This window comes from Bison bison, unplaced genomic scaffold, assembly GCF_000754665.1.
Source record: "Bison bison bison isolate TAMUID 2011002044 unplaced genomic scaffold, Bison_UMD1.0 scf7180017864516, whole genome shotgun sequence".
In the NCBI taxonomy this organism is placed as follows: domain Eukaryota; kingdom Metazoa; phylum Chordata; class Mammalia; order Artiodactyla; family Bovidae; genus Bison; species Bison bison.
The window spans coordinates 11,166,259-11,177,986 of record NW_011495069.1 but is presented as its reverse complement, the minus strand read 5'-3'; the positions used below and the strand labels follow the sequence as shown (position 1 = coordinate 11,177,986).

At 51.4% G+C, this 11,728-nt stretch overlaps 1 protein-coding gene across 2 annotated transcripts in view; it reads left to right on the top strand.

Moving 5' to 3' along the window:
* Window positions 1-11,728, top strand: part of MECR (mitochondrial trans-2-enoyl-CoA reductase) — a 40,812-nt gene that overhangs the window by 19,088 nt on the left and 9,996 nt on the right. For both annotated transcript variants that reach the window (XM_010830213.1, XM_010830212.1), the window contains exons 4-7: window positions 6,258-6,401; window positions 8,974-9,076; window positions 10,329-10,431; window positions 11,713-11,719. In XM_010830213.1, the coding sequence (XP_010828515.1) occupies window positions 6,258-6,401; window positions 8,974-9,076; window positions 10,329-10,431; window positions 11,713-11,719 (357 nt within the window). The remainder of the gene's footprint in view (window positions 1-6,257; window positions 6,402-8,973; window positions 9,077-10,328; window positions 10,432-11,712; window positions 11,720-11,728) is intronic.

The following is an 11,728-nucleotide window of genomic DNA, read 5'->3' as shown; positions in this document are numbered from 1 at the left end:
CAGGAGCTTCATCTGCTGCTTTCCCACCACTCGTATTACCACCTGATCCTCCACCCCCGACCACTGCTGCAAAAAAAATTATCTCCCACAAAACCAGCCTCTGGTGCCAAAAAGAGACCAGCGGAAACACAGCCAGGGGCAAAGGTGTGGCGATGGGAGAAGGCACAGCGCCCTCCACACTGTAGGCCCCTCAGTGTGGCTGGGTCACAGCGGGGCGGGGGCGTGCAGAGAAGCAAGATGAGGCTGGAGAGGTCAACAGGGCCCTGGTCATGGAGAGCCCGCATCCACAGTCAGTGTGTGGAGGTGGGGGGCGCTGATGAAGGGTGAAGACGAGGAACAATTTGATCAGATTTGTACTTTACAGAGAATGCTCTGTAAGGGCAGAGCGGGGAGTGGGGAGCAGGAAGCCAATGAGGAGGTGGCCAAGCAATCCAAGCTTCAGATGATAAGGGTCTGAACAAACAGTGCTGTGGCATTGGAGAGACGGGTGGACAGAGAAGCTGGAGTAAGAGGGCTTGGTGATTAGATGGGAGAGAAGAAAGGACACGGGCCAGGTGTATGTGGGTAATTGCACGTGTGTGGTGGGGGCATAGCCAGAACTGGGATTTCTCCCCCAGAGAAAAGGTGATTCTTCTAAACCAGGTGCCAGTCGGAGAGGATGAGGGTTTTATCATTGTCAAGATGATAATTAACTCTGTTTATTCAGTAAACATCTTGTGAGCACCCGTGGCGTGCGGGGCTCTAGCATGTAGCACTGAACAGACAGTCTTTCTTCTGGAGAAGACTGCAGTTGAGTAGAGTGGCCGTCATTAACCAGAGAAGTCCTCAGCTGGCCAGATCTTGGTCATCTCTCATGCTATGAGCTGCTCAGCTGTTGCTGTGCCTGTGGTCAGCCTTTTCCCCAGACCCGGGGGAGGCAGGGCCAGAGAATGTGCGAACTGACTTGCCCATTGGAAATACTCAGACCCCCCTGAGGCACCTCGGGGCCTAGCAAGCACTGGCCTGGGAGTCAGATGCAGGCTCTCCTTCCACCACCAATGCTACCACCCCCGCCATGACCTTGTTTAAATCACAGTGACCTTGAGCCTCAGTTTCCCCATCTCTAAAATAGAGCTAATTATCGTTGCCTTGTCTGTCTCTACTGAGGGAATACATACAATGGCCTTTGCAAACACTAAATTTCCATATGCATTAGATGGGAGGTTGGCAAACTTTTCTTAAAGGGCCAATGAGTATATATTTTAGACTTTGCAGCCCATTCCACTTCTGCTCCACTCTGCCATTGTAAATAGCCATAAACAATACACTAAAAAGTGGGCTGTGTTCCAGTGAAACTTTATTTACAAAAACAGGTGGCGAGCCAGGTTTGGCCCATGATCCATAGTTTAGTGACCCCTGCATTAGAAGCTGCAGACAGTTAAGGCTTGGGTGCACGTGAGTGGGGACTGGGAGCCCTCAGAACTCAGGCTTGGGAAATGCCGATCAGAAAAGGAGCCCATGGGGGCTCCACACGTGCTGTGTACCGGGCACAGTAATAGTCTGTGCAGCCTTCACACTGTAACAGAAGCGTTGTCCTCTGCATTTCATGGATCAGGAAAACTGCAGCTCAAAAAGGGTGACGTGATCAAAGTCACACAACTAGCGAGCTGCAGAGCTGGGGTTTTTAAGCAGCCTCTCTCCAACTCGAAAGCCCAAGGGTTTCTACTTTCCCCTGAAAGCCCTGGAGGCTGACGTGGAAGCTGCCCCCATCCCACCCAGGTTCTCTTAAGAAGAGGATTAGCGATTGCCAAGCCCCAGAAATCTGTGTCAAGGGCTGGATTTCCATTGTCCTGCCATTAAGAGGAATTAGAAAACACCTTTGATTTCATGCACAGAGAGCCATTCACTAAGTGTTTGGCACAGAGTAGAGTACAGTAAATGTTGACTAAGATGAAGGGGGTGATGATTATAAAGATGATGCTGAAATCTGAAAAGTAGACTGCCCAAAGCCCAGAGAAAGACAAGACAGCTTCTGGACTTCAAAGCAGCCCTTCAGTTTTTCAGTCTCTTATTTTCTCAGCCAGCAGTCTTCTCTGGGATTGACACAGCCTTTAGTAAAGAGTGTTCCTGCCTCCTGACCCCATTTCCTGGCCCCTAAAGCCCACCTTGTTTCTCCCCTCTTGCAGAACACCTAACAGCCTGTCCTCTGCTCCCTACTCTGGACCACAGTAGAGCCAGGGCAGTGGGTCATGAGCGCATAATCAAGAACTTTGAAAGGATAGGCTGAGGAACCCTGAGACACCACGCCAACAAGGCTCCAAGTCGTTTCCCTAAGGTGACCCAGCAAGTCCTCCGCAAGCCAGGGCTTGAATCTGCGTATTTCTGACTCTGGTTTATGTGGGTCCCTGCCTGCAGGGGTGAGGACGTGTCACCCTTCACCCAATGCTTTTCACCCAAAGCTTCTCACATCCTGTTGATTCTATCTTCAAAACATAACTCAAATCCATCTACTTTTCTTCATCTCTGCTACCAAAGTCTAGGCAACCAGCACCTCACTTCTGGGCCCCTCCAATAGCCCCCTGATTAGCCTTCCTATTTCTACTCTGCCCTTTCCCCACATCTTTTTCACATAGCAACAGAGTGATTTTTTATTTTTTTTGAAGTATAGTTGATTTGGGGCTTCCCAAGTGTCTCAGTGATTAAAAATCTACCTGCCAATGCAGGAGATGCAGGAGACCCAGTTTCAATCCCTGGGTCAGGAAGATCCCCTGGAGGAGGAAATGGCAACCCACTCCAGTATTCTTGCCTGGAAAATTCCATGGACAGAGGAGCCTGGTGGGCTGCAATCCATGGGGCGGCAAAGAGTCAGACACCACTGAGCACATAACACACACTTGATTTACGATGTTGTGCCGATCTCCGCTGTGCAGCAGAGTGACTCAGTTATACATTTACAGACATTCTTTTTTTTCTATTCTTTTCCATTATGTCTTATCATAGGATATGGACTATAGTTCCCTGTCCTATACAGTAGGACCTTGTTTATCCATTCTAAATATAACAGTTTGCGTCTACCAACCCCAGACTCCCCATCCATCCCAGTCTCTTAGCCTCGCCCTTACAGCAGTCGCAAATCTGTTCTCTATGTCTGTGCGTCTGTTTCCGTTTTGTCGATAGGCTCATTTGTGCCATAGTTTAGATTCCACGTGTAAGTGATATCCTGTGGCATCTGTCTTTCTCTTTATGAGTTACACCTCACTTTTTAAAATAATCTCTAGTTGCAGCCACATTGCTGCAGATGGCATTGTCCCATTCTTTTTTACGGCTGGGTAGTATTCCACTGTATATGTGCACCACGTCTTCTTTATCCTTTCATCTGTGGATGGACATTCAGGTTCTTCCCATGTCTCGGCTGTTGTGAGCAGTGCTACTAAAAACATAGGAGTGATGTATCTTTTTGAATTATAGTTTTGTCTGGACATATTCCCAGGAGTAGGATTGATGGATCATGTGGCAACGCTATTTTTAGTGTTCTGAGGCACCTCCATACTGCTTTCCATAGTGGATGTGCCAGCCTACATTCCCACCAGCGGTGTAGGAGGGTTCCTTTTTCTCCTCATGCTCTCCAGCATTTGTTATTTGTCAACTTTAGTGATGGCCATTCTGACCAGTGTGAGGTGGTACCTTATTGTAGTTTTGATTTGCATGTCTCTAATAATTAGTGATGTCGAGCCTCTTTTCTCGTACCTCCTGGCCATCCATACACCTACAGCAACAAAGTGATCTTAAACCGTAAATGAAGTCGCTCAGTTGTGTCCGACTCTGCGACCCCGTGGACTGTAGCCTACCAGGCTCCTCCATCCATGGAATTTTCCAGGCAAGAGTATTGAAGTGGGTTGCCATTTCCTTCTCCAGGGGATCTTCCTGACCCAGGGATCGAACCCAGGTCTCCCGCATTGCAGGCAGACGCTTTATCATCTGAGCCACCAGGGAAGTCAATAATAATTAGTGATGTCGAGCCTCTTTTCACGTACCTACTGGCCATCCGTACATATGCAGCAACAAGGTGATGTTAAAGCATAAATCCAATCACCTCAGACTTATTTTTAAAATTAGAAGCTTCCTGTTCACTAAAATCCATTCTTCACGCCCTGACCCAGAGTACAACACGTCACATAGAGTAAGGTTAAGTATTGTTCCATGAAACTTTGGTTTCTGTTAGGTATGTGTGTGTGTGTGTGTGTGTGTATACGTAAATGGACTGCGTTAGAGTGTAACACGCGGTTACTGTAGGTCAAGATCTTGAAAGGGGTACTTCCCTGGTAGTTCTGATGGTAAAGTGTCTGCCTGCAATGCAGGAGACCTGGGTTCGATCCCTGGGCCGGGAAGATCCGCTAGAGAAGGAAATGGCAACCCACTCTAGTACTCTTGCCTGGAAAATTCCATGGATGGAGGAGCCTGGTAGGCTACAGTCCATGGGGTCGCAAAGAGTTGGACACGACTGAGCAACTTCACTGGTTCATGACGTCCATCCAGCCAGTGCCACATCGGCCGCATCTCCAGCCGCTCTTCCCACCACGGTTTCCCCTCCAGTGTGTATTTGTCCTGCTCTGCTCCTATCTCTGTCCTGCTTAAGAGTCTGTGCTTCTTACTTCATGGGAATGTTCACGGACTGAGTGGCTGCATCTCTTGCCTTCACCTCTCAGCCTGTCCCCTCCTCAGAGAAGCTGTCCCTCACTCCTCGTGTCTGAAGTCGTTTTCTCCCCGTTTCTCTCTCCCTGTATAACTTACAACACTCATACTTGCTCATTCATGTCTCTCCTGTTCTGCTCCACTGGAGCAAGTGCCCCACGAACACCAGAAGCACATTGTTCAAGGGCCTGGCTCACAGCTGGTGTAGGATAAGTATCTGCCCAGGGAGCCAGGTGACTCGGGGCAGGTCACAGCCTCGGTTCCTGCCCTCGAGTGAGGCATTTAAACTGGACATTTTATTATTCTTTTGTCTGGAACTGGAACGTGGGTTCGGGGTTCAGTTCAGTTCAGTCGCTCAGTCATGTCTGACTCTTTGTGACCCCATGGACTGCAGCACGCCAGGCTTCCCTGTCCATCACCAACTCACAGAGTTTACTCAGACTCATGTCCATTGAGTTGGTGATGCCATCCAACCATCTCATCCTCTGTCATCCCCTTCTCTTCCCGCCATCAATCTTTCCCAGCATCAGGGTCTTTTCAAATGAGTCAGTTCTTCACATCAGGTGTCCAAAGTATTGGAGTTTCAGCTTCAGCATCAGTCCTTCCAATGAATATTCAGGACTGATTTCCTTTAGGATTGACTCTTGGATCTCCTTCTCCAATACCACAGTTCAAAAGCATTAAGTTTTCGGCACTCAGCTTTCTGTATAGTCCAACTCTCACATCCATACATGACTACTAGAAAAACCATAGCTTTGACTAGATGGACCTTTGTTGGCAAAGTAATGTCTCTGCTTTTTAACACGCTGTCTAGGTTGGTCACAACTTTTCTTCCAAGGAGCAAGTGTCTTTTAATTTCATGGCTGCAGTCACCATCTGCAATGATTTTGGAGCCCAAAAAAATAAAGTCTGTCACTGTTTCCACTGTTTCCCCATCTATCTGGCATGAAGTGATTGACGAGATGCCATGATCTTAGTTTTCTGAATGTTGAGTTTTAAGGTTGGGGGTTAAGGAGCCTTTTTTTCCCAGTTTACAGGGTTGTTTCATTTCCCGTATATCACGTAACCTGTGCAGCATCTCTTGGGGAGACCACCCAAAGCTCTTCTTGCCGGTGTCATCTGCACATTAGAGTAACCAGAACTCAGTCCCTGTGCTCAAACTAGCAGACCAGCAAAGCCAGGCCCACACCTAGGCTTCGACTATGACCTGCATGCTTTTTTCCATAATACCATCCCGAGTCACCCTGCCTTAGGTGAGAATGAGGCCTGAGCGGGAACCTGGGGCTTTTGCAACTTCTCCTGCCCCGATAATGATGTGGCTCTCTCACCCTCAGAGTCCAGTGGTTTGAGATCCTCCACCTCCTGCTGTGTGACACCAGCTCAGTCTCCCGGTCACTCATGTGGGGTTAACAGTCTCCCTAACCTAATTATCACCAGGGCTCAAAGACATTCAGAAAGACCTCAGGGTTTCTTTTTTTTCCTCCAAGCATTCCTTAAGCCCGCTGTCCTCAGCGCCTGTCCACCGAGGAGGGGGAGCTGGGGTTGGGCATGGAGGGGTCCTTCCTTACTCCCCTGGCCTCCCCCAGGAACCTGGCGGACCGAGGCTGTGTTCGGCGAGGAAGAGCTCATCACAGTCCCAAGTGACATCCCTCTTCAGAGCGCTGCCACGCTGGGCGTCAACCCCTGCACGGCCTACCGGATGCTGGTGGACTTTGAGCGGCTGCGGCCAGGTAGGCGCCGCGGTGGGCCAGCGGGCCTGGCCCACGGGTGTGACCCACGTCCCAACCCCCGGGGCCTGGGAACTTACGGGTGACGGCCCGCGAGGAAGACGCCCCCGACCTGGGTGAGTGTGTCTTTTGTTGCTTTAGGTGGAAGGATGTCAGCTTGGGTCCTGGAAAACAGGCGGAAACCCCACGGAGGCGCACACCCTGGAAAACCGCTGAGGGGTCACATTCCCTCGAACTCGGGGTGGAATTTTGTCACTCAGCAAAAATCGTGTGGCGCTGTGCTGAGCTCTGGGACTGCAGAGCTCAGACAAGACAGACACAGTCCCTGTGTTTTCAGTAAAATGCTGAACTTAGCGTTAGTCTTGCCACTCAGCACGGCCGGAGCACTTTCCAGTCCACATACGTGCCCTCCCATGCATCGCCCGTCAAATGCACTGGGCCGTCAGAGCGGCGAGCTGAGGGCCCCAGTCGGCCTCACCGACTGGCAGCTGACCTCTCAGATCAGCAGACTCTTCATCCGTGAAACAGGGAGGCAAGGTTCTGAGCGCTCACAGAGACATGCCAAGCAGCCCTCAGCCCAGGGCCTGGCCTACAGAGCGGTACAGGGGCACCCCTGGTACCATCTTCCCTCTTGATAAAGGAGGAACCTGAGGTCCAGAGAGGTAGATTATTCACCCAAGATCACTCAGCAAGGAAATGACAAAGCCAGGTGTTTTATTCAGGGATTCCCTGAAAGCAGAGCCTAAGACAAGGACTGAGGGCAGACGGGTCCCTGGGAAGGTGACCCCAGGAAGCAAGAGTGGGGGACTGGAACCAGGGACAAGGAAGGGGGAAAGGCCCGTGAAGGCTGGTTCCCGCCATGGGAGGCCAGGGCCCAGTCCTGCTGGGGAGCCTCCAGAGACCCTCACAGAATCCTCCTCAGAATTAACCTCCGAATTACAGGAGGCTGGGCCAGTTACCCACCACCTCCCATCTACCGTGGTTGCAGGGTTACCCTGCACACCACACATATCCAGGAGCAGGCAGGGCCCTAGAGATCGCCCAGCCCATCTCTGTCGCGCTGATAAGGCGACTGAGGTGAGAGATGCAGGAGGGTGGTCAGCTGAAAGCCAGTGCCAGCTTCCTGCAGAGACAGATGTAGGTCCCCCAGTTGTGGCCAAGCAGCCTTGGGTCTCTCTAGTGGAGAAACCCAGCAGGTGTGATCTGGGACCTTCGCTTGAATCCCAGTGCAGCAGAGGCTGTGGTCACCTGCGTCCCCTCCCCCCAGGCCCATCTGGTTAGGACTGTCGCTGTAAGGTCCAGTCAGGCCATTCTGGCACCACCCACGTCAAGTGCCAACACCACGTCTCCTCTTTCCTGCCCCAGGGCTGGTGTGAAACATGATCTTGACCCATGATAACAAATAACACTGTACACTGTCCTCCAGTACATAGACATGTATGAATATATATGTAATGGAAACCAGAGTTTCATGGAACAGTATTTACCCTCACCATGTGTGATACACTCCACTATTTTTTATTCTATTTTCCTCAAATTTAACCATTAAGGAAAAAAAGTTCATAACCCACTAGGTTGGTTTCATAACCCCTGGATGAGGTAGGCTGACCCTAGCTAAGAATGATGAGCCTTCTTCCAGAAAATCCTCTGTCTCTAGCATGAGGTCCCTGCTGCCTCTCTAAACCTAGCTAGCATTTCAGAGGACTGGAGCCCCTCCCCAGACATGATAGCCCTGGACTCTAATGAGGAGCACCCCGGTGGGTGCTCCTGGGACCCCTCTTTTATGGAGAAGAAACTGAGGTTCAAAGAGGTCAGGGCTTGCCCCGCCCCATTCAGTTCTAGTTACAGTCGGTAAAAAAGCCGGGACTCAGACCCTGGTACGTCTCATTCCGGAGCCCGTGCTTTCCCAGCACAGCCCACACATCCCCACTCAGCTCAAGTGCAAAGTTAGGCCTGGGCTTTGATCACAGACCCTGATTCAGGAGCTGCCAGTTTCTCCATCGCAGCTCTAATCCCATTCCAAGACAATAGCGCATCTTCCCTCAAGAAGCCACAGGTTGTTGATAGAAAGGGACTGAGCTACAAGCTGTAAGTCAAGGCTGACCAAGAGCCTTAACAGAGTTGACCATAGAGTGCTGTGGGAGGGCACGGGGGAAGAATCTAGGAAGGCTTCACATAAGAAGCCACACTGGAGCTGTGCTTTTATGGTATATAGGATTTCAAAACAATGGGAGAGAGAGGAGACATTGCAAACCAAAGAAAGAACCTAAGCAGAGACTTGACCTAAGAGCTGGGAGGATGATGAAGGATACAAAATCCTTGACACAGCAGGGGCTAAGTTGCATCCAGAGTGAACTCTGAGTTGCCGAATCCTGGCAGGCATCATGGGTGCTGTAGAGGCCTGGGGCGCCCTGGGAGGAGAGAGCAACACTCCCAGGACTGAGAAGGCTCAGCCGCCAGGTCCTGAGTCCCTTCAGAGTCTGAGAACTCCACCTCTGACCCTCTAATAGGATCCTAGGCTGAAAGCCCTTGACCTGTTACAGATCTCGACTTGAGTCTCTTCCCGACCCCACAGGGGATTCCATCATCCAGAATGCATCCAACAGTGGAGTGGGGCAAGCGGTCATCCAGATCGCGGCCGCCCGGGGCCTGAGGACCATCAACGTGCTCCGGGACAGGTGCGTGGAAAGGCCTGATCCCAGCCCACCACTTGGGCCTCTCCAGCCTGGCACCCGCAGGTGCCCGAGTCTCCACCAGGTGGCGCCCTTGCATAAGCGGTCCTCCTTTCCTGCAGCTGCTGCTCGCTAAGGGCTGAGTCAGCCTCCAGCCCTCAAGTCCAGTGGTTTGGGGCTATAGGATGTTTTAGTCACTAAGTCGTGTCCGACTCTTGCGACCCCATGGACTGTAGCCCGCCAGGCTCCTCTGTCCATGAGATTCTCCAGGAAAGAATACTGGAGTGGGTTGCCATTTCCTTCTCCAGGGGATCTTCCCGACCCAGGAATCGAACCCGAGTCTCCTGCATTGCAAGCAGATTCTTTCCCAACTGAGCTATAAGGGAAGCCCCGGGGCTATAAGATGAGTGACTGAAATGTAAAGGGAGGGCAGGAAGGAGGTAGAGAAGGCCCTCACTCCCAACCTGAGTTTTTAAGATGCTTGACTTCTGATAAGCCCATGCTTTCAAAACCACAGTTCACACTTGGGAATGTTTTAAGCTGTATTTCTTTCTGTGAACTGACTAACCCAAGGCCCGTTTCCCTTGCATTTGCGTGATGCCTTGAAGTGCACTAAATACAGATGTAAAGGAGACGGGGCAGGTTTGTCATCAGAGAGAGGAAGCCACTTGCTCAGGAAGAAACAGCAAATCAATGACAAACTTAAGTTTCCTGACTCTTTCTCTCTCCATTGTATCATCCAGCCTCCTTAAGCCTCACTGTCCACATATGTGGCTGGGTCGATCAGGGAAGTCCAGCCTCATTAGGAGAACTGATACTCACGCCAGTTCCCCATCCCCTTAGTTGTGCTAACAAGAATTGCTCTGTTTGCCTTGGTAAACAGGCACAAAGCCACTCGTGGGCCAGGGTATGTTTGCACAACACTCTGAAGAGCCTCTTGAAAAGACGGGGGAAAGGAAGCGGAGTTTTGTCGTTTCAATAGAAGAAATCAGGAAGTGAACCAACTCCTCCCGGGGCCAGATGGTTTCTAGCGTCCTTGGGACCAGTAGGAGCGGTAGCAACCACCCAGCGCTCTCTCACACCAGTGAGAAAACTGAGGCCAGGAGATGCTGGAGTGTGCTGAGACTGGGTGGCTGGGCCCGGTTTCCCACAAAGAGAAACTCCGGTTCTCATACCTGTGGCAGAGGGGTCCTGGGAGCCTCTGGTGGAGAAAGTGGGCAGATGTGACCGAGGACCCTGGATTGTGTTTGGTTTCCAGACCTGACCTCCAGAAGCTGACCGACAGACTGAAGAATCTGGGGGCCAACCACGTTGTCACAGAAGAGGAACTAAGAAAGCCTGAGATGAAAAGCTTCTTTAAGGTACCAGTGAAAAGGGACCAGGCCCATCTCACTGAGAAAAGGCAGTCACTTGAGTTCGGAAAGCTGGGCACTGGCCCACTGTTCGTCTCCAGAATCCCCCCTCCATCTCCTTGTGGCTGGGTAAAGCCCATTCCCTCAGTCAGGGGACAGCATGCAGTAAGTGCACAGGGGCTGAGGGGACAGCGTAGAGACAGACAGGGTCTAGGAGACCCCGCCTGATTTGTCATTTTGAAGGTTTCTGATGGGCTACATCAGCCCACACCTCCGACGTGAGTCTCAGCTGGGAGAGGGGCTATGGTACGGGAGGGAAGAGAAAGGAATGAAGTCATGTTTATGAGGCACCTGCCGTATGTTTTTTACCTGAAAACCCCCACAGCAGCTCTACAAAGTAGGTGCCGTCTGTTTTATAGATGAGAAAATGAAGACTCAGAAAAGACAAAGGACTTTACCGAGACCACACAGTCAAAGGTAGTGAGGAGTTTACCCAGACCACACAGTCAGAGGTGGTGGGGTCGGGGCTGGCCTGAGCCTCTCCAGACTCAAAAGCCCCTCAACCTGCCCAGCACCCCTCACAGTGATCAAACCACATCCCGTCTCTAGTCACTGACCCCTGGCGGGGCTGGACACACTCACCTGAGAACACTTCTGAAGAGTAGGTCAGCATGTCTGATAAAAACCAACCTGTAAGTGCCGAGGAGAGGGGACATGAAGTCTGTCAGAACACAGCACAGATGCCCTCTGTCTGTTCTTTCCAGAGGTGAGTTTTGAACAAAATCCTCCCATGGACAGAGGAGCCTACCAGGCTACAGTCCATGCAGTCGCAGAGTCTGACACGACTGAGCAACTCAATAACAACACTGCTGATCCGTGGGCTTCCCAGGTGATGCTAGTGGTAAAGAACCCACCTGCCAAGGCAGGAGACGGAAGAGACGTGGGTTTGACCCCTGGGTCGGGAAGATCCCCTGGAGGAGGGTATGGCAACCCACTCCAGTATTCTTGCCTGGAGGATCCTATGGACAGAGGAGCCTGCAAAGAGGTGACTGAGTATGCCTAAAACAGATAATAAGATTAAGCTGGTAAAGAAAAGGCCCTCCCCAGACTGAGTTTGAAGGCCTGAGGGTCCTACTTTTCACTCCCTCCAGACACAGCCCTTGGGCCAGGGAAGTGCGGTTTGCAGCAAGCTTCAAGCCACCCTCCCCTTCACCCCCTCCACACACACATACGCACACACTCCACCCCACAGAGGGGTAGCTCACTCACTGCTGATCTCTTGTTTCCCAGGACGTGCCCCAGCCAC